Below are 24,125 nucleotides of genomic sequence, written 5' to 3' on the forward strand. Positions count from 1 at the left end.
TATAAAAAAATGTACATGTAAATTTTGAAGAAAAAATTTCCAAATTTCTAAAATGGTATTATTTAAAATATAAGATGCACAATTATTTTGTGAGATCAGAAAGGTTCAATATTTTCCATGAATTTAAATATAAACATTCCAAAATTTCTCTAAAAAGTTGACCTGATGGTAAAAAAATTTCTCAAAATAATTTTTTACAGGGCTTCCCTGGTGGCGTAGTGGTTGAGAGTCCGCCTGCCGATGCAGGGGACACGGGTTCGTGCCCCGGTCCAGGAAGATCCCACATGCCGCGAAGCGGCTGGGCCCGCGAGCCATGGCCTCTGAGCCTGTGCATCCAGAGCCTGTGCTCCACAACGGGAGAGGCCACAACAGTGAGAGGCCCGCGTACTGAAAAAAATAATAATAATTTTTTACAAAAAGTGAAAGTTATTGTCTCTCTTATTATCTAAACATATCCAGCTTGAGCATATTAGCCACTATTGAATACCTAAAATAAGCAAAGCAGAAAAACAGACATTTTCAACTTTTATTGCCAAGACCCATGGCAAGCTACATGTAAGCTACATGGATGAATATGATGATATCTGCTATCACAGAAGGCTTAAATCAAATTTAATTTCCCAAACAACAGACATCAGAAAATAAGTTCATTTTGATAGCAAAAAAGATAAGAGTAATGAGAATTTAGCTCAATGTATTTCTTTGCCATGACTGGTTAAAGTTATTTTCTGATTCCACATTGCAATTGTTGCTATAACATTTTTAGTTGGGCTAGGTTAAAATGTTAAATGTAGCCTCTAGTTTTAAACTAAACAGTTTTACCAGTATTGGAAATTATAGGCATACTTCATTTTACTGTACTTTGCTTTATTGTGCTTCACAGATACTGCAACTTTACGTATTGAAGGTTTGTGGCAACCGTGCATTGAACAAGTCTATTGGTGCCATTTTCCAACATCATTTGCTCACTTAATGTCTCTGTGTCACATTTTAGTAATTCTTGCCATATTTCAAACTTTTCCATTATTATTATACTTGCTACTGTGATCTATGATCAGTGATCTTCGACGTTACTAGTATAATTGTTTTGGGGTGCCATGAACTGCACCCATTTAAGACCGTGAACTTAAATTGATAAATGCTGTGTGTACTCTATCTGCTCCACTGACCAGCTGCTTCAGTCTCTCCCTCTCCCGAGATACAACAATATTGAAATTAGGCCAATAATAACCCTACAGTGACCTCTAACCAAGTGAAAGTTAGAGTCGCATGTCTTTCACTTTAAATAAAAAGCTAGAAATGATTAAGCTAAGTGAGAAAGGTATGTGGACAGCTAGGTTGAAAGCTAGGCCTCTTGTGCCAGTCAGCCAAGTTGTGAATGCAAAGGAAAAGTCCTTGAAGGAAATTAAAAGAGCTACTGTAGTGAACATGTGAATGACAGAAAAGGAAAATAGCCTTACTGCTGAAGTAAAGAACGTTTTAGTGGTCCAGATAGAAGATCAAACCAGCCACTACATTCCCTTAAGCCAAAGCCTAATTCAGAGCAAGGCCCTAACTCTGTTCAATTCTATGAAGGCTGAGAGGGTGAGAAAGCTGCAGAAGAAAAGTTAGAAGCTAACTGAGGTTGGTTCATGAGGTTTAAGAAAAGAGACAGCTCTCCATACATAAAAGTACAAGGTGAAGCAGCAAGTGCTAATGTAGAAGCTGTAGCAAGTCATCCAGAAGATGCAGGTAAGATAATTAATGAAGGCGGCTACACTATACAAGGTTTTCAATGTAGACAAAACAGCCTTATACTGAAGATGCCATTTAGAACTTTCAGAGCTATAGAGGAGAAGTCAATGCTTGGCTCCAAAGCTTCAGACAGGCTGACTCTCTAGACTTCTAGGATTAGAAGTGGAGCCTGAAGATGTGACTGAATTGCTGCAATCTTGTGATAAAACTTTTAACAAATGAGGCACTGCTTCTTACAGATGAACGAAGAAAGTGGTTTCTGGAGGTGGAACCTACTCTTGGTAAAGATGCTGTGAAGACTTTTGAAATGACAACAAAGGATTTAGAATATTACATAAGCTTTCATTGATAAAGCAGTGGCAGGGGTTTGAGAGAACTGACTCCAATTTTGAAAGAAGCTCTATTGTGGGTAAAATGGTATTACATACCATTACATGCTGCAGGAAAGGAAAAGTCAGTCAATGCAGCAAACTTCATGTGGTTTGATTTAAGAAACTGCCACATCCACCCAACCTTCAGCAGCCACCACCCTGATCAGTCAGCAGCCATGAGGACCAAGGCAAGACCCTTAAGGCTCAGATGATGGTTAGTACTTTTTATCAATAAACTATTTTAAATTCAGGTTTGTACATTTTTTAGACATAATGCTATTGCACACTTAATAGACTACAGTACTGTATGAACATAACTTTTATATGCACTGGGAAACAAAAAATTTGTGTGATGCTTTATTGTGATATTCACTTTGTTGTGCTGGCCTGGGATGGGATCTATAATGTCTCCAAGGTATGCCTGTATTCAAGTGGATGCCTGTGTCACACTTAACTTTTTGGAGATATTTTGATGCCTTTCAACTTTCAGCAACTTTCTGATGTTTGTCCATTTCTTTCTTTTTGCTTTGACCATTTTTCAAAAAGCTGTTTTATGAATAATTTTCTTTCTTAGATATGTCTAACATTACTCCAATATTTATAGAAAATATATATTAGCCTATAGAATAAGTTAAGCCTTAAAACCTAGGAGGGCAGTCACCATGCCTCATATTCCTTATCCTGTTACACTCATTTGCATCCTTCCCTTTTGCTGAAGAAAACAGTGATCAAGGTTCTAAGAAATGACTAAATGGAGCTAATTTTTACCCTTTACATTTTAAAGAGTTAGTATTGCTATCAAAAATACTCTGGGGCAGCTTCCCTGGTGCCGCAGTGGTTGAGAGTCCACCTGCTGATGCAGGGGATACGGGTTCGTGCCCCGGTCCGGGAAGGTCCCACATGCCGCAGAGCGGCTGGGCCCGTGAGCCATGGCCGCTGAGCCTGCGCATCCGGAGCCTGTGCTCCGCAACGGGAGAGGCCACAACAGTGAGAGGCTCGTGTACCACAAAAAGAAAAAAAAAAATACTCTGGGGACTTCCCTGGTGGTCCAGTGGTTAAGACTCTGTGCTCCCAGTGCAGGGGGTCCATGTTCGATCCCTGATCAGGGAACTAGATCCGGCATGCCACAACTAAAGATCCCACATGACGCAACTAAATATCCCACATGCCGCAACGAAGACCCGGTGTAGCCAAATAAATAAATATTTTTTTTAAATACTATGATAATATATATGGAATCTAAGAAAAAAAATGTCATGAAGAGATTAGTGGTAGGATGGGAATAAAACACAGACCTACTAGAGCATGGACTTGAGGATATGGGGAGGGGGAAGGGTAAGCTGTGAGGAAGTGAGAGAGTGGCAGGGACATATACACACTACCAAATGTAAATTAGATAGCTAGTGGGAAGCTGCCGCATAGCCCAGGGAGTTCACCTCTGTGCTTTGTGACCACCTAGAGGGGTGGGATGGGGGGGTGGGAGGGAGGGTGACGCAAGAGGGAAGAGATATGGGAACATATGTATATGTATAACTGATTCACTTTGTTGTAAAGGAGAAACTAACACACTATTGTAAAACAGTTATATTCAAATAAAGATGTTAAAAAAATACTATGATAATTCTATACCATAAGTCTAGCCAACTACGTGAAAAAAACCTTAGCAACCATTTCAATTCCTGCAATTAGAACTATTACAGAGGTATGCTATGCTCATTTATATTACTTTCTTATAACAGTGCTTGGAAACTGGGCCAAGAGTTTGCTAGTTATGATTAATTAAGATTCCAACAGGCAGAAAACTGAATTGAAAAGCAACAATAAAAACTACCACTTAGCAAAGACAAGTTAATTTTGCCTTTAAATTGTTTCCTAAATTAACTAAGGATGCTTCACCAGTATCTTTCTGATGATACTCCAGTGAGATGTGTCAATTTTGGAAGGGGAGAAAAAACAAACAAGCAGAGGGCTGGGTCACTTTCCAAAGCTCCAGAGAATTTAGAGATCAGAAATAAGGGCAAGAATAATATTTACTATTGTTGTCACTGCACTGTCACATTGAATATGATACAAATGTTACTTAGAAGTTGGGTTGCCAAAAAATAATCTGCTTTATGATGAAGTATGTTAATTATAGTCATATTTCTAATAGCAAAAAATGGGGACAACCTATATGTTCAAGAATAGATGAATAATTATTTAAATTGAAGGCACCACAGTATAATAGAAAAAAAACAAAGGATATTATATTATCTATGTGACCCTGGGCAAGTTATTTAACAGAGTCTATCTCCTCACTCATAAAGTGGGGATAATGCCATCTATCCGACAGGGTTACTCTAAGGATTAAATACAATGTGTGTAAGATACTTAGCACAATGACTGATACCTAACAGATCTTCAAAACATGTTTTTATTCTATGGTATTTCTATATTCTGTTACATTCTGTACCTGTTAAAATTAATGTTACAACAATCTTTAAATGTGAAAGACTAAGTTATGATATTAAATGAAAAAAGCCAGATAACAAAATCATGTGTTTTGTATTATCTCAACATTGTAAAAAAACGCATGCAAAAAGTGGTGAAAAACACATCAAAACTAAGTTATCTCTGCATGACAGAATTATGGAAGATTAAATTTTTTTCTGTCAACTTGTCTATGATTTCCCTAATTTTCTATAATTTTGTAATTTTAAAACACCCTTTTGATAAAGAAAAAGTCTGTAATTCTAAAGTCATTTGGCTTTTAAAAATTGTGATATCTTTATACCAGCCTTTTATTTAATGAATATTTTACATTTTGGAGAAGTTTTATACCAATGTACACCAAGATGTTTGGACACTTTACATTGTGAGGCTCATTTTCTCCATACAGTGAGGATATGAGCTAAGCTGTGGAAAAAAAGAGCACGGTAGTTTGAAGTTTTAGATAGCCATTCTGATAAAAAAGACAAGAGATAAGAAAGATACCCAAGAAGCAGCAGTAAGAGCCATCTGAGAGTACTCAGCACGGACTTTAGCATAAGATATGCGAAGTGACTTAACGGCAGAGCTAGAATCAAACTCAGTTGGCTCCTTATCAAATAATCATTTTTTGTGAATTTCATCGACTCTGCTCCAGTGAGCTTGTCTCCCCGACGCAGAAGCGTGTCATGTTCATTCTTGCCTCCACACTGTTTGACTGTCCTTGTTGTGCTCATGGAATGCATTTTTATTCCATAGTGAGTCCAGCATATTTGTTCATGAAGCTTTCTCTGGCTATTCTATGAAGATCTTATTGATCTCCCTATAAACTGGACTCATGGCCACACATTATTTTCATCATACGTTGGCATTTACTTATATTTGGTCTTATGTTGTTAGTTGTTTCATGGATTAGTTACCTCCCCCAAAAGACTGAAAATCCTTTAAATAAGGGAGGTTGCTATGTACTTCCATCTCCACACAGAATTTGTTTCAGTGCTAAGCACACAGCAGGCATTCATTCATACTTTAATAATTATAGAAGCTAAAATATTTCACTATTTGTCCTCCTTTCCATTAGGAAAAAGATGCAAAAACTTAAAATTATATGAAAGGTTCATAAAAAGATTTTTTCTTTGACCCATTCTCATCTTATAAAATAGCCTGTCTATGAAACACAGATGTTAACTGGACATGGTTTTAAAAGACATATCAGATTGTCTGGTCTGAGTATAAATTAGTTCTTCTACAAATATTTGCAATAATTTTTTTCTGAGACACCCAATGTCTACGCAGCCCATTTTTAGATATCAGAGAATGAACTAATAATTTCCAACTCTTTGCACTCCTCCCATCCCACCAAATAATTTTTTAATTACAAAATATATAAATGCAACTTACTCTCTTCCCCAGAGGACCATGGTTTGTAGTCTAATATGTACCTATTGAGATCTTTCTGTAAGCATTTACTTACACATATACAAAATACAGGATTTAAAAAAATGTTTCCGTGTTTATTTTTACATAAATGGGATCATTTTACGTACTTTTCCTCCTATATAACAGGTCACAGAAATATTTTTGGGTGAGTAAATTCAGATCTACTTCATTTTATTTAACCATTGTATTCTACGATGTGCACCATTATCTAATCATTCCCCAACTGACAGCATGTTTCTAATTTTTAAAAAGGAATTCTATAATGAACATTCTAATACATATCTGTGCGTACATGTGAAAATATTTCTGATGTATCAAAAGATATAGATATTTTAAATCTTGATAGACAGTGCCACTAGGCTATATCGATTTCATTCCCACCAAAATTGAAGGACAGCAGCCATTTACTCATATCCTTTCAAAATGGGGAGGGAGGGAAGGTATCAATATTTTATCCCTTGTCTATCCCGTGCCCACGGCCACTATAGCTACAAGGCTGGTAAAGGTGGAAATTTTCCTGCAAGCAGTGATAATGTCTGACTACAAAGAAGGTCAAAATCTTCTGATAAAATTTTAATTTGCTATACAAAATTGAAGATGAAAGAGCCTCAATCTTAAAAAAGAACTGGAAGTAAAGAAGCTCATCCCTTTCTCTCCTTCATACCACTGCTTTCCCTATGAAAGAAAGTTGTTCCATTGTAATAAAATGGCAGAAGCATTTACCAAGGGGTCTATGAAATCTGCCAGAAGAGGAAAGGGCTTATTAAGAGCGGAAAGTCCCCATAATTTTGCTCCACCAACTGACATGCCTCAGTAATTGTTTACAGTAGAAAAGTAGGTGAATACAATATTTTAACCAATTTTTATTCTCAATGAAACCCCAAAACTTTCTCTGGTAACACAGATTAGTATGGTAACCAAATTCTAAATGCTTATCAACTCACAAACCCAGGAAATAGAACCACATTCCTGAAATTTCTCTTCCAAAAGCAAAATAAGCTTCTCAGTTTTAAAGTCAGAATAGGTTTCTAGAAGTTAAAAATTACAAAATGGGGAATTCCCTGGTGGTCCAGTGGTTAGGACTCGGTGCTTCCACTTCAGGGGTCACAGGTTTGATCCCTGGTCAGGGAACTAAGATCCCTCATGCTGTGCGGCAGAGCCAAAAAAACTAAAAAATTTTTTTTTAAATTTAATTTAAAAATAAATAAATAAAAATTACAAAACAAAAACGAAGTAATGAAAATGCCACATGAAATTATCTAGTACCAAAACTAGTGGTTATTTAAATAAAAATGATACCTCCAACTTTCCTAAACATTTTTTTTTTCTTTTCTCCTTTTTTTGGGGGTGGGGGGAGGGTGGGGTAGAAGAGGATGAACTTCAAAAATTGTAACCTATGAGAATATGCTATTCTGATGAAGAAACTAACATTTGCAAAGCACTTGTCACTTTCTTGAGAGCATGGCATGTTCAAAGAGTCATCCACATTTTGTCAAAGTCAGTTACTCTCAGCAAAACAAAAGAGGTGAAAAAAAGTAAGGATAAAGTATCAACGCTTTCTTATGCCAGAAGAAAACTTGACATCAGAAGTCTGGCATTTACTGTGATTCACCCCCTGCAGTGGTTTCAACTCTAACCTCTTTCAATAAGTGGTTTTAACCACAAACTAAACTGCAACCTAGAAATCAAGCCATAGCTTGCTTTAATATTGAGCCATTGTGACTAAGAAAATCAACGTTGCCGAGCTTCTGTGTATAAATGTAGGCTGATCACTGCCAATCACTGGCATTCAGTTTTCTAAGTGCTTAACTTTGACTGTAAGTTGCTCTGTGTTCTGCTCTGACAGCTTGCTTTCTTATGCTGTCAGATTTTTAAAATATGGAAACATCAAATGGCTATGAGTTAAAATTAGATGTTTTCAATTTCAGCAAATATTTCAGCATTTTTAGGTTAATTTAGTGTAACTTTTGAGTAAGACTCTACCTCAAATAGTCTTTATCTTATTTTAACAAAGTAGCAAAAAATCAGTAGAAAAGGTACACAAGTTCTAACGATGAAATAATGTCAAAGGTACAATTATTTCTAGAAACATTAAACTGAGAAACTGAAAATAAACTGAAAAGTTATACAAAAATTCTTAAAAGTCAAAAACTCAAAAGAATGCCACCATTAAAAAAAAAAAACAGTAAAGTTGTTATATGTAAGCAGCACTGAAATTACCTAAAATTGAATCACTAAAACTCTGCTTGTTGATATAACCATAATTACTGTAACATTTCTTCAGAGACCACTGCAACAAAAAGACCTCTGTGAATTGTTCTGTGCTCCAGCCTTGAAGGCAAGGACTTGCTTATTTCTCTCATTCTGAAAATAGAAAATAAAATATTTTTTTCTACTTCAGACCCTCCTCTCCCTGATTTCATAAAACCACCTGAGACCTCAGAAGGCTTCAAGATATCAGGTTCATAGCTTGAAACAAAACGACTTCTATAATGAATCTTAACATTTTCTTTAGTTTATAGCTGATTCTTAAATTAGAAAATATTTACATGAAGAGAATATACTTCATACTCTTCAACAGGGCAGATTAATGGTTAAATCAGAGAAACTCTAAATATGTTTTTAAGCACTCTTTCACTTAACGGCAACCAGCTGCCCCTCTCCCCATTTCCTTCTGCCTCTTTTTCACATCATGAGTTGTCAGTGATCCTGGCACTGCTCAGCCTGGAAGTAAATGGCAGTGCGTGCTGCCAAAGAGTGAGTGATAACTACTCTAGGAGTATTCGCGTTAAATAAAGAGAGGGTTTAAAATATCTGGGTCTACTTATAAGAAAAAGAAAAGGCAAAGAATTAAAGTGATTTTTGGAAAAGTGATTGTAAGGCGATAGAAGATTTGATTTTTCAATTGTGAGTTTAGGGCTAGTTTCTTTAGACCAGGGAAAAGAGCAGGGCAACTTCTGTGGGACTAGCATCTACTCTCCAGGATAGGTGTTATTTTTTGTTGTTGTTTTTCATTTTAAGTTATGCTTTTCAAGAAGTAGACCAGAAAAGAGAAGAAAAGTATCAGGAGAACTATATTCTAAAAGTTTGCCACTGACGGTTTGGGGTAAATTGCTCTTCTCCAATAAATGAGAGGGAGAATCTCAAAGGTCAGTTATGACCGCTGAGATTTGTAACAGACCAAGACCCAAATGTTCCGATTTCTCACCAAATCTCAACCTTCTGCTATACAATCAAAATATGGGGGATAAGAGGGATGGAGAAAGGCAAAATAATTATTTTAATAAACATGGTATATGATAAATGACTACAATATTATAAAAACTTTCAATAAACAATACTTATTCACTTTGCTATTACTTGGAATAACTGTATTAGTTTGTTGACAACTATCAAAGCATATAAAAATAAATGAGATATTTAAATTTTTATTACTGTTATTGTTTCAGTTCTCATTGATTTCCAATACATATTTGTAATCTGACCATGTAGAATGTGCTAGAAGTGAGGCACCTGTGCTATTCTGAGATAACATGTCAACTAGTAGAGATTAATAATGAAGTCAAATGTTTTCGTATTAATAAACACACTTGAAATACAGAAGAATTTCTTCTGATAGAAGAGAGAAAAGAAATGTAAAATTAAGAAAGCCAAGAGAAAGAAGAATACATGGAGAAGTTACCCTTTGTCAGAAGAAGTGAATCCATAGGACCCTAGTCTTACTAAGTGGATGATTTTACCATCCTCCACTACCTATGCTATCTCTGTTTGCCAAGACTATTCATTTTAGTACTTTAATTGCATCCCCCTTTGTTATTTAACAAGACAGGGAAACAGACACATGCATAAAATATTAAATAACAAAATATTGTTAGATTATTTGAGAGTAAGAACAGGGCTGATTGATGACCATGCCCTTTATAGAACTCTACATATCCATATGATCAGTTGAAAGAGTAGAGGAAATTATGTGTATATTTAGGAGAAAAGAGTTCTAACCAGAGAAACAGAGAAGTACAAAGACCCTGAGGCTAGAACTTGGCTGATATGCTCAAGAAACAATAAAGTATATGCATCTATAATATCCTAAGAAATATATAATAATTATCCCTCAATGAGAGTGATAAGGACATAACTTTATAACATTTCAAGCATCTTCAATTTCAGTTCTCCTGTCTGATTTGCTACAGTAAACAACCTTTACTTTTCTAAGACTGAGCAAGCCTTTAATTTTATAAAAGAAGTCTCTTTCCTAAAGTGCTTTCATGTTTCATTCCACCAAAAAGTGATCATGTTAAAATGCATTATTCTTTCTTTTCTCCTTTACTATTAAAATTAGTTGGCTGTTCAAAATAAGCAAATTTAGACATATTTCAATGTAAGAACCTACAACACAAAGTAAATATGTCAATATGTAATTTAAGAAAACTATACTGAAATAAAGATTAAACCTATATGTTGAACTGGCTCAGAGTATCCCAGGGAAATGGGCCCTGGGATATAATACAGTTCTTGAACTTTAGAAATAAAGAACACATTGGGTGGCCAGGCATAAAGATTAAGTCACTTATAATGGAAAAAAAATTAGACTGGCCTCATACTTTTTTATATTCAATTCCAGAAGACAACAAAGCTACCTCCTAGTTCTCCTAAAATGCTCAAGGAAAAGTAGTTGAACCCAGTGATTTTTATATCCATCAAACTGTTCTTTAAGTATAAAGGTTACAAACATACAAGAACTAGGGAACTACTGTTCATGAACCATTTCTGAGAAAACTACTACAAGATTGACTTCAGCCAACCAAGAAATGACTTGGGCAATTATGGCAACAGCATTGTTGATGAACAGACTGGCATAACAAGATATAACATAAATGTTGCATGTCCTAATAAAGCTAATAAAAATTGGGAGGAAAAGAGACCAAAATGGGCAAGTAGTAGAATAAATTCACTGATTGCCTCATCTACGTTACTCTACTCAACAAAAATAGAATACACATTCAATTGCACATGGAATACTTATCAAGACAGACCATACACTGAGCCATAAAATAAGTCTCAATACATTTAAATGATTCAAGTCACACAAAGTATGTTCTTGACCACAATGGAATTAAATTAGAAATCAATAACAGAAAAACCCTTGGAAAACTGTCAGATGTTGGAAACTAAATAACATACTTTTAAATAACACACAGATCACAGAAAACAAAAGGGTAAATTAGAAAGTATTTTGAACAAAACAAAAAAGAAAACACAAGATCTCAGAATTTGTGGGATGTTGTTAAAGCAGTATGTAAGGCAAAATTTACAGCACTAAATGCCTATATGAGAAGAAAGGTCTTAAATCAATAATCTCGATCTTCTGCCATAAGAAACTAGAAAAAGAACAAATAAAATTCAAAGTAAGCAGATAGATGAAAGGGAAGAAGAAAAGTCAAAGTGGAAATCAATGAAACAAAATCCAAGGAAAAGAATAGAGAAAAATCAATACTTTGAGACAATCAATAAAACTGATAAAATTGATAAACCTCTAACCAGACTGATTAGGGGGAAAAAAAAAAAGAGAAGATATAAATTACCAATATCAGGAATGACAGAAATGGCATTACCACAGATTCTATAGATATTGAAATAATAAGGGAATATTATGAACAATTTTATGCCCATTAAATGTGACAAATTAAACAAAACGGACACATTCTTTAAAAGACACAAATGACCAAGTTTTCTCAAGAAGAAAGTGATAACCTAAATAGCCCTATATCTATCAAAGAAATTGAAACTGTTTTCAAAAACATTCCAACAAAGAAAAATCCTGACCCAGGTGGCTTTACCAAATATTAAAGGAAGAAATATGTCAATTTCATATAAACTGTTGCAAAAACTGAAGAGAAGGGAGTACTTCCCAACTTATTATATACGGCCAGGATTACCCTGAAACTGAAACTAGACAAAGACAGGTTTTATAACATTATGTATGAATATATTGTTTATTAAAAATAATTAAATAAATCTAATTTTTAAAACTTCTACTAGAATGTATGTTTTTTCATTATTTCTTCTTGGTAAGCAATTTCAATCTTATTATCTGGGTTTTTGTCAAGTTCAAGGAAATATTATTAAATTATATTTTATAGCTTCTTCATTGTCTTACTCTATTCTCTTTCTAGAACTTCTAGTCCTGTCTCCCATGACTTTTTTTTTCATTTATTTTGTATTTATTTGGTATTTTTCTCTGTTGTAGACTCTAGGGGACAAAAATCAGAAAGATATAGGTTCTAATGGCTATCTATTATATCCTGCAGAAGTCTCAGATTACTCTTCTGTGAACAGATGTCATGTAACCAAAGACAGTCTATTGTAACTTATTAAAAATTTCCACAACAATTGCTTCTGTTTCAAGTAGTGGTAGACTAGATAATTCAAGCAACCCTCCCACTGAAGAAAACTAAAAACACTTCTAAAACAAAAATCAGAAAGCTAACAAGATAATGACTAGTAACCAGGCTGGAAACCAGCTGGGAACCCAGAAACAAGCAAAACACTGGAGAAAATTTTGTCCTGAGAGCGCTTTCCTAACTAGAAGATGCAGCTGAAAGGCCACGGCATGTTTCCACCAAGAGTCAAAATCTAGAGCCTGCCAAGTGGGGGGAGTCTAGTAATCAATATCAACTGGGACCCTACAGGGCTGCACCCTAGTACAAGGGGTAAACCGGAATTAAAACAACCCTCCAATTAGTCTGCAGCTTGCCTCTGAATCACTTGGGGGGACCAGAAAAATCACAAACCTTAGAACACAGATGGAATAAAGTGGTCACCCTAGGTACCTGAGAGAAGCAAACAAAAATCCTTCTGGAGAAAGATAACATTATCATAGGCCTCAAATGATTTAGTAAGAGGACCTTGTAAATATTCATTACCAAAATTATATAAACTTAGTACAGAGTAACTTTTTAATGTAAAAATTCCCTCTACTGTTTGTATAAATTTGGGGTCATTTAGAAAAAGAAACAAGAATATATAAATATGGAACACATCAGAGTAAGTGCAATCCAACTTTCTGTTCTTTGGCTATGCACTTTCAAAACACATTTTGCACTCTGAGACGTCTTTTAGTCCCTCAATATTAAGATGAACAAACGTTAAAATATATTGGCCATGTTTTAAAAACTAAACATCAATGATTTTATTTTTCAGTGTGGTCTATTTTAGCAAAGAAGGGACCGCACCCTATACGAGAGCATGCAACATTCTGAAATAAGCAAAATTCTGAAATAAGCAAAAACAGAAAACGCACCCATTCTGCAATTTAAGCAGAGTTACAGAACATATACATATTACTCAATATTCTATCTTCTTTACAATTTAATTGAGATCATTTCCTAAAATTTAGTTATTTTCTTTGCCTGGAAATGGAAATTAAAAATGATTTTTAAATACTGTCTTTTAGAAGTTTTACCACTTTGACAATGTTGAATTTTAATTTTTTATTATCAAAATGGATTTTAATGTCCAAGTAGCTATAAATGATGAACAGTATCTTCTTTCTCCTCTCATACCTATAGTATCTGGGAGGTCTAGCAATTCATTGTGCTGCAAGTCAAGGTTGGTTATCTGTGTGCAGTTTCCAATCTCCTTTGGAAGGTGTTCAAGTTGATTGTGAGCTACATCCAGCGTAATGAGGTTACATAATTCACCTGTAAATTGACCAACATAAAAATTTAATAAGAATTTTTAAAGAATATATTAAATAATGAAAGAAAAAACATTTTCTATATCATAACTATACTTTTTCTGAAAAAGTAAAAGTCAAACACAAAATCTGAAGCTGTTATTTGAAAATGACATTTTATAAATATTGAATTATGAAGCTAATATAAGGTTATATGTCAATTATACCTAAAGAAAAAAGGAAAATGACATCTGATAATGTTAAAATGTTGGTTGTAAATCATTACCAACCAGTATTATATATTTTTTTAACTTAAGTAACCAATTTAACCACATTTACATTTGTATATTCCATATTTCAAAGAGAGAGTACTAATTTTTTAAACCAAATTCAACACAATAATATCAGATGAATCTTGAGTTTGAGGGTCACCTTTACCTCAAAATATGTATGCTTTCAAATAAGCATATGTTCTGATGTTATATAAATATGTTAATTGAGATTTATAAATCAAAACTGCTTTTTAATTTAACAGTACTCCAAAAGGATAGAAAACAAGGTACTTTTTTCTCCTCATTCTGGTTGAAAGGACTGTATTTGGCAATTCAGATTATTCTTAGTGTTTTTCTGTCTTCAAAAACTTATTTATAAAAGTTATATTGGCTCTCTCATGATTTTCCTTTTTTTTTTGGCAGAAGTTGGAAATACCGAAAAAGATAAGCAAATGAAGTGCATAAAACTGAAAACTGGGTGTAGGGCATATTATTAAGCCACTTATTACAAACATAAGCAACAAAAGAGAAAGTAAATTGGATTTCATCAAAATTTAAAACTTATGTGTATCAAAGGACACTTTATCAAGAGAATGAAAAGACAACCCACAGAATAGGAAGAAATATTTACAAATCACATAATCTGCTAAGGGATTAATATCCAGAATGTATAAAGAACTCCCATAATTCAACAACAAAAAAAACAAACCACCCAATTTAAAAGTGGACAAAGAACTGGAACAGACATTTCTCCAAAGATACACAAATGGCCAATAAACACATGAAAAGATGCTCAACATCACTAATCATTAAAAAATGCAAATCAATACGATGAGATACCACTTCATACCCATGAAGATGGCTATAATCAAAAACAAACAAAAAGAAAACAAACAAACAAAACAAATGTTGGCAAGGATGTGGAGAAATTGGAATCCTTATGCTTTACCTCCAGGAGGCCCACCCCAGGTTCTCAGGGTGAAGATAAGAGTCCCCTCCTATCTTCACTTAGGCATATAATATTCAAAATCATATACAGATAATCAAAGACAAAGAGAAATTTCTGAAAGAAGATAGAGGGGGAAAAAAAAACCTTACCTATATAGGAATAAGGATAAGAACACATTGGACTTCTCTTCAGTAACCATGCAAGCAAGAAGAGAATGGAACGAAATATTTAAAGTGTTGAGAGAAAAAAAAAGTCACCAACCTAAAAGTCCATATCCAATGAAATTATCCTTCAAAGTAAAGGAGAAATAAAGACTTTCTCAGACAAACAGATATTGAGGGAATTTGTTGCCAGTAGACCTGTCTTGCAAGAAATATTAAAATAAGTTCTTCAGAAAGAAGGAAAATGATACAGGTCAGAAACTTAGATCTACATAAAGGAAGAACTTTAGAGAATAAATAAAGACAAAATAAAATCTTTTATTTTCTTATTCTTAACTGATCTAACAGACAACAGTTTGTTCAAAGTATTAACAGCACCAATATAGCAGGTGATTATAGATTAAGGATAAATGAAATGAATGACAGCAGCGTTTACAAGGGACAGGAGGGAGGAATTGGGAATATTCTGTTATAGCCCTGAATGGAACAGTGTTATTTGAAGGTGGACTTATGTTAGCTGTAAATCCATACTGCAAACTCCAGGGCAGTCACACACATACATAACAAACAAAAAAAATAAATTAAAACAAGTCTAAATGATATGTTAAGGAGAGAGAAAATGAAATAATACAAAACACTCAATTAAACCCAGATAATGCAGAAAAATGGTGAAAGACAAAAAAAAAAAAAAAAGAACAAGTTCAACTAATAGAAAACAATTCCAAATACAGTTGATATTATAAAGCAACTCTACTCCAATAAAAATTAATTTTAAAAATCCAACTAAATCAATAAACACTTTAAATGTGAATGTGAATGTACCAAATAAAAGACAGAGACTATCAGAGTGGATTAAAAAACGAGACCTAGGGGCTTCCCAGGTGGCGCAGTGGTTGAGGGTCCACCTGCCAATGCAGGGGACACGGGTTCGTGTCCCAGTCCGGGAAGATCCCACATGCCGTGCAGCGGCTGGGCCCGTGAGCCATGGCCACTGAGCCTGCGCTCCGCAATGGGAGAGGCCACAACAGTGAGAGGCCCGTGTACCGCAAAAAAAAAAAAAAAAAGACCCAACTAAATAGTATTGTCTTCGAAAAACCTACTTTACAGACACAGGTGGATTAAAAATAAAGGGATGGAGAAAGAAATACAATGCTAATGTTAATCAAAACAAAGCTGAAGTAGCCACATAGATTTCAGACAGTCACTTCAAAGCAAGAAAAATTATCAGAGATATAGAAAGCATTACATAATGATAAACAAATCTCCAAGACATAATAATCCTTGAAGTGTAGGCAGCTGCTCATCTCCTCCATATCTAGTATAGTGCTTAGTACACAGAACCATGCTCAACTGAAAGAATAAATGATAACTGGGGAAAATAAAACTTGGATTCTAATACTCTTCAGGCCAGAAGTAATAAATGTTTTCTGTATTTGCCACAACTTTTCTAATAATACTTGAAGTTGTTTCAGTTCCCATGAAAGTAACTCCCACTACTTTAAAGGAATATGCACAAATTCAAAAGTGTATAGAGTCCCAGCAAGTAAATAAAGCAAGCTGGGAGGAGACTGTGACTAACCTTAGCCTATTCGGAACAGATATGATTCAACTCAGGTCAATTATTGCTATACTACAGGACTTCTCAACCTCAATACTGAAATATTTTGGACCAGATAATTCTTTGCTGTAGGAGGCTGTCCTGTGCATAAGCAGCATCCCTGGCCTTTACCCATAGATGCCAATAGCACCTCCCCACCAAGTCATGACAATCAGAACTATCTCTAGACATTGACAAATGTCCTTTTTCGTAACACTGCCAAAATTGCCCCTGGTTGAGAATCACTGCAATGTTGGGATGAGAACAATTCTTGTGCTTGTCAAAAGAAGCAAGCACGAGAATTGTCCAATTCTCACGCTTGTCAAAAGAAGCTGGAAATTTATATTTTCATATAAAATCTTCTAATGTTCAAATACTAACAACTAATTTTTAGGTTGAAACAGAACAAAACACTGTGTTATTGAAAGTATCTGTGGGCTTTTTTCAAAGTTTAGGATGCCAGTTTTGACAACTCTGAACACAGAAGCAGATGAATTACCAGTATCTTAGGACAGGAAATTACCTATGACTATCTAATATTAAACTAAAAAATCAGTGTTATTAAAAAGCAGATAATATAATTATCTAGACTCAAATTAAGTTAAATCCTAAATCCTTTTTTGATTTATATAAGTCACCATATAATAACTGAATTATTTTGAGTATATATTCTCGCCAGAAAATTATCCTCCAGCAATACAACACTCTGCAAAGTCAGGAAATCATGTTAACACTGATACATTGAGAAGAGTGTCATCTAATAACACTAATACTTCTATCTCATAATCTAGTAATGACAAAAAGTTTTGAAAATGCTTAAAACTCAGGAAATGTGATTTAATTTTTTAACAGCATCAGCACACAAAAGTAACATGATTTTAAAATTTTATTTTAGTCCATGAAATACAATAAACTCACAATTATGTATATTATTGAGTTAAATTTGAAACTTATTTTAGATTTTCCCCAAAATCCAAGTATACATTTTAAAGGACTCATGCAAAACATTTTCTCTTAGGAACTTTGAATTTTCTTCAGTCCAATGAAAAAGACCTAAAAAACTTCAGGGAAGTTTATAATTAATAAAATATAGTTTCCAAGAAAATCTAAAATATTTTCGAAACTAATCCAAAATGTCCTATTAAATGCAATTAACAAAACATTTTTAGTGTAGGGAGGAAAAAAAAGGAGTTTAAGATCTCTCTTATTTAGGGCAACACTTGTAACTGCCCAAGCTTTTCTTGTTCAAATTCAAACAATCAGAAACATTTGAAAATTCTGAATATATGAAAAATTCTGCACTAGACAATACTGTGCCAGGATAAGAGCTTGTGTTACAAATCACAAAAGACAGAATATTAAATATTTAAGGAGTTCATAAACTACTTTCACACTATTTACTATTTCTATACTCTGTCCAGTTAGTACTTTAAACATTTATTTTACTATATGATCCAAATATTATTAACAAAATATAAGTTCATCTCAGATGGTTCTAAAGGACAATAATCAAGGTCTTAACAGTGACTTGTCTCTGGCTAGGTTTAAGAGTGGTTTTTATTTTCTATTTTATATATTTGTATTTTGTGATTTTTCCTTGTTTTTGTACATTTTTTAATCCAAAGAGAAAAAAAAGGGGGGGAGATTCAAGAGGTAAATACTAGCAGTCTCTCCTACATTGTACATGGAAGAGCATTTTTTGACTCTTAAATAGAAGTTTCCTGTCTGTGGAGCAGATGTATCTTTTAGTGAAAATGAACGCATCATGTTATCATATTGATGACACGAGCCATTAATACGATGCATCTTATGACTCATATTCCATACTTAGTAAGCAATCTTTTTAAGTTTGACTTCCTACATAGATTTGCCTACAGAGAGAACACAGACTTCATTCACTGATCCATTCTACAAATACCTATTAAGCACCTACCATGTACTAGGCACTATTCTAGGGACCGAATATACAATAGGGAAAAAAGATAAAATTCCTGCCTTCATGGAACTTATATTTTAATATGGAAAAAATAAATAACATATAACCAAGGTAAGGACGTATAAAAGCTATAAAAGAAAATAAAGCAGGATAAAAGAGTGTAATGGGGAGAAGGGAAGATTAGAGGTATTGATAGTAAGTAGAAGGGGAAAGTAACCCCGATGGAGTAGCATTTGAGTATACACCTGAATAATGGGAGAAGAAAGAAAAAATGGAAATATCTGGGGAAAGCTGAGTGAACAACAAACACAAAGACTCTGAGGCAAGAGAGTAGTTCAAAACACAACAGAAAGTCAATGTGGCTGGAATAATGAGTAAGGAAGAAAGTGATAGGAGAGAAGTAGCCAGGAGTCAGGGTCTTGTGGGCTAAGGTAAGGACTTCAGTTTTGACTAAGGAGGTAGTAGTGAGGGTAGTTAAGAGTAGTTTTTTGTTTGCGGTACGCGGGCCTCTCTCGTTGCCGAGCACAGGCTCCGGATGCACAGGCTCAGCGGCCATGGCTCATGGGCCTAGCCGCTCCGCGGCATGTGGGATCTTCCTGGACTGGGGCACGAACCCGTATCCCCTGCATCGGCAGGCTTACTCTCAACCACTGTGCCACCAGGGAAGCCCCAAGAGTAGTTTTTTGTTGTTTTTAGAGCAGTTTCAGGTCTACAGAAAAATGGTACATAAAGTACAGAGTTCCCACATACCCCACCTCCCCACAGTTTCCACTATTATTAACATCCTTCATTAGGTAGTGCATTTGTTACAGTTGATGAACCAACATTTATACATTATTATTATTAACTAGAAGTCCATAATTTACATTGCCACCCACTCTTTGTGTTGTCCAGTTCTACAGGTTTTGATAAGTGCATAATATCATGTATCCATCATCACAGTATCACACAGAAGTTCCACTGCTCTAAAAATCCCCTGTGCTTCACTACTCATTGATCCATCTCTCTCCTGGGGCCCTTGGCAACCATCGATGTTTTACTTTTGCCTTTTCCAGAATGTTGTATAGCTGGAATCATATAATATGTAGCTTTTCCAGATTGACTTCTTTCATTTAGCAATATGCATTTAAGGTTCCTCCATGTCTTTTTGTAGCTTGATAGTTCATTTCTTTTTTACCACTGAACAAATATTCCATTGTATGGGTGTACTAGTTTACTATTCACTCATTTATTGAAGGACATCTTGGTTACTTCCAATTTTTAACAATTATGAATAGAACAGCTAAAAACATTTTGTGTACAGTTTTTTGCATAGACATAAGTTTTCAACTCATCTGAGTAAATAGGAGCATGTGATAGACTGTATGGTGAGACTATGTTTAGCTTTGTAAGAAACTGCCACTGTCTTCCAAAGTGTCTGTACTACTTTGCATTCCCACAGTAATGAATGAGAGTTTGCACCAGTATTTGGTATTGCCCAACCAAAACCAATAGAATGAATAAATAAAATCATGGTATAGTCACACTATGAAATATTATGCAGTAATGAGAAGGAACATTCTCTAACTACATACACCAATATGATGAATAATGTGAAGTGGAAGGAGTCAAACACAAAAGCATACATATACAATAATTTCACTTATAAAAAACAAGAAAAACTAGTGTTAGTGTATGTTGGTAGAAGTCAAGATACTAGGTTCCCCTTGATGGGAATAGTGATTGAAAGAAGAGTTTCTTGTGTGGTCTTAATGCTGTTTTTTAAATTTGATAAAAATAATACTGGATTGGAACCCACAGAATAAATTAGTCCAGACTGATATAACTGAGTAAATAAATAAATGGGAGAGAAAGGACAGCTCTTCCTTATAGAATAATTTCAATTAATAAATGCAAAAGGAACAAGGGAAATTTTAAAAAATCATCAGTAGAATATAATAATAATTGTTTTGGGGAAGATCCACCAAGGAACCCTCTGTATTTGTTTTGCAACTTTTCTCTAACTCTAAAATTTGTCCAAAATGGAAAACTTAAAAAGATAAAGTTTAAAGTAAAAACAATGGCAGTATGTTATTATGGGATTTATAATATATGAATAACATAATATATAACATATATTGTCATATATTATATGACAATAATGGCACAAAAAAAGGAGAAACAGAAGTGTTCTATTGTAAGGTTCTTAGGATATATGTAAAGTGGTATTATATAAATGCAGACTGTATTAAGTTATGATATGTACTGTAAATATTAGAGCAGACACTTTAAAAAGGTATCAGAGATGTATAACTAATATGCAGCAGTTGAGATAAGTGGAATCTATTTAAAAAATCCAAAAGAAGGCATGAAAAGAGGGGTAAAAGGAAAAGTAACAAATGGCACAAATAGAAAATAGCCAGTCAGCTGATAGATTTAAACCAATCATATTGATAACTATATTAAATGTAAATGGTCTAAACCCTTCAATTAAGGCAAAAACTGTCAGGATAAAACAAAAGACCTAACCATATGATGTCTACAAGAAACAATTTTAAATACATATAAAAACACAAAAAGTAAAAAGATGGAAAAAGATATGGCTATATCAATATCAAATAAAATCAGAATTTAGAAAGAGAGATACTACCAGAACTATTAGCATAAAGACAGATAGATGCTTCATAATGATACAAATTGCCTCATCAGAAAAAAGAAATCCTAAGTGTATATACAACTAATAACGAAGTTTCAAAATATAAGAAGCAAAAATAATAGCACTAGTGGGAGAAAGACAAATCTACTACTATAGTTGGGCACTTCAACACTCATTTCTTACTAATTGAAGAAAAAAGTAGACAGAAAATCGATAAGGGTATATAAGAAATTAATAACATCATCAACCAATTTGACCTTGTTCCAAAAATAACAGCAAAATGCACCTTCTTTTCAACTGCATATAGAACATTTACCAAGACAGACTGTATTTTATAAATCAGTAACAAAAAATAGGGAATTCCCTGGCAGTCCCAGTGGTTAGGACTCCACACTTTCTTTGCTGAGGGTGCAGGTTCGATCCCTGGTCAGGGAACTAGGATCCCACAAGCCTCATGGTGTGGCCAAAAAGTAAAAAAAGGAAAAAAAAAAAATTATGAAAACATCACTGAAATACTTGGAAATTGAACAATGCACTGTTAAATAATCCATGGATTAGAGAATAACAAGAGATGTTTGGAAAATACTTTGAACTAAATAATAATGAAAATACAACATATCAAAATCTATGTGCTGCTGCTAAAATAGTACTTGGAGGGAGGTTTATAGCTATCAATGCCTTTACATAATGCAAAGAAGAAAGATACAAAATCAATCTAACAACTTAAGACAGAAGACAAAGAACATATTAAACCTAAAGTAATAAGGAACTAGATAATTAAGAGTAGAAAACAAAAAAAAAGAAGATAATTTTAAAAATAATAAAACCAAAAGCATTTTTTTGAAAAGACCAATAAAGCCAATATCAGGAATGAATGAAAGAGGGATGTGATAATATATATATTATGAACTTTACAAGAAGAATAAAGAACCATTATGAACTTTATGCCAAAAAATTCAACAGATCAAATAAAATAGACAAATGCTTTGACAGATTCAAACTATCAAAGTTCAACTGAGAAGAAACAGAAAACCCAAATAACTTCCTACTAATTAAATTAGTCATTTAAAACCTTCCTACCAAGCAAACCCCAGTCCCAGATTACAAAACTGATAAATCCTTCTAAACATTTGAAGACATAATACTAATTCTTCACAAATTCTTCCAGAACATAAAAGAGGAACACTTTCCAGCTCATTCCACAATATGAAGCCAGCGTTGCCCTGACAGCAAACCATTACAAAAAAAGAGAGAAGAAAAAGAAGAAATTACAGATCAATATCCATGATGAATATAAATGCAAAAAATCTTTAAATTTTAGTAAATTAAACCTAGCAACATACAAAAGGGCCCTATTAAAACGTATCTATTAACAGGCACTCAAATACTAGTAAAATAAATAATTTAGGTTTATTTCATAAGTTGTGGCCCTTCCCTATATTATCATTTGACTCACATTAAGGACGTTTACATTTTTAAAATAACTCTTGTTTCTGAACTTATAGGGTTACTTTTCAAACATTCAGACCTTAGTTCTATAAAAATCACATCAAATCTTACTAAAATACATTTGTAAAACTACATAATTAACAAGGGCTGGAAATACTTATTACACAAGCTAGAACAGATTTAGGGACTTAGGTCAGAATATACACTATTATATTTGCATAAATTTGTCTTGAAGGCTTAATTCCCCCTTTCATTGCAAAGAAAACTTTAGTAGTTCTTCTGAGCAAGTGCTTCTGTAACTAAGCAACATGGACAACAGCGTCTATACTCTTTGAATGGATAGCATGCTATCATTAGAGTACAATGATTGCCCTCCTCCCTATACCTTAGCAGTGTGGGAAGTCAAATGTATCCTCTAGTTCTATCAGATCCTTCTAAGATGGTTGAAGTGATGTTTTTTTCTGTGTTCTCTTACCTCCTCCTTTAGCAATAAGAGTAACTTTTCCAGGTTTCTGTTGTTTAGTGAAACACCTGACAATTTGATAACAATCAACTAAGCTAACAGTTCATTTCTAGGTCTCTAAGGTTTCTTACTGATTTCCAGTGAAAAGAAGTTATTTATTAACAACTATGAACTCCCTTTCCTGATTTCTTTTTCCTGCCAAACTAAGTTACTCATTAGCACTTGTACAAAACACTCAAATGAGATCATTAAATAATGTTACCTGGACCATGAAAGCAATTGCAGCACCTCTGGCAGTCCTAGGAGAACTTCAAGAACTTTAGGAACTAAGGGTTTCAATTTGGGTTAATATTAAAAATTGGGTAATAGTATTTGGCTTCACTAAATTCAATTCAAGCCACATTTACTGAAAACCCACCATTACCTGCAAAAATTCATAGAAAATTAGATAATAGGGAATTAAATAAGATCTCTAAGGTCCTTCAACTTAAAAAAAAATTGCTGATTCTGTTCTTAGTATTTATATATATATTGATTATACATACATACACATTATATATTATATATTACTTGACATAAAATATAACTGCAGCACTATAGTATATATAGTAGAAAATTGATTGTTTTCAATAAATGTTAATGAGTCATATGGGTTAAAAACTTGCTGTTTCTAATTTCTCATATATCTGAATGCTGTGGTTTTTTTTAATGAGTAAAAATGATCTGGGTTCTCAAAAAGCATACATAAAATAGCACATCATTCTCCTAAGACAAATACACAAAACTGTATACAATATAAATGATGTAGCATTTTATTGAACATACAATATAGGACAAATAGATTTTTTTTAAGATTCCCTCTAACTTAGCTGTTTTTATAAAGAATAATAAATAGGAGGAAACTTTAAAGAGAAGCAATCTTAAACTAGCCTTTAATTCAATGAAGGAAAAATTGTAGGAATATTAGTAAGAGACAA

General features: G+C 33.9%; 1 protein-coding gene across 5 annotated transcripts in view; it reads right to left on the reverse strand.

Moving 5' to 3' along the window:
• SHOC2 (SHOC2 leucine rich repeat scaffold protein) overlaps positions 1–24,125 on the reverse strand; it is a 104,678-nt gene that overhangs the window by 17,104 nt on the left and 63,449 nt on the right. For 4 of the 5 annotated variants that reach the window (XM_059051960.2, XM_059051962.2, XM_067024682.1 and 1 more), the window contains one exon: positions 13,574–13,711. The exons of the other annotated variant lie outside the window; for it this stretch is intronic. In XM_059051960.2, coding sequence (XP_058907943.1) covers positions 13,574–13,711 — 138 coding nt within the window. The remainder of the gene's footprint in view (positions 1–13,573; positions 13,712–24,125) is intronic. 5 annotated transcript variants of the gene reach the window in all.

This window comes from Kogia breviceps, chromosome 2 (genome assembly GCF_026419965.1).
Source record: "Kogia breviceps isolate mKogBre1 chromosome 2, mKogBre1 haplotype 1, whole genome shotgun sequence".
NCBI lineage: Eukaryota > Metazoa > Chordata > Mammalia > Artiodactyla > Physeteridae > Kogia > Kogia breviceps.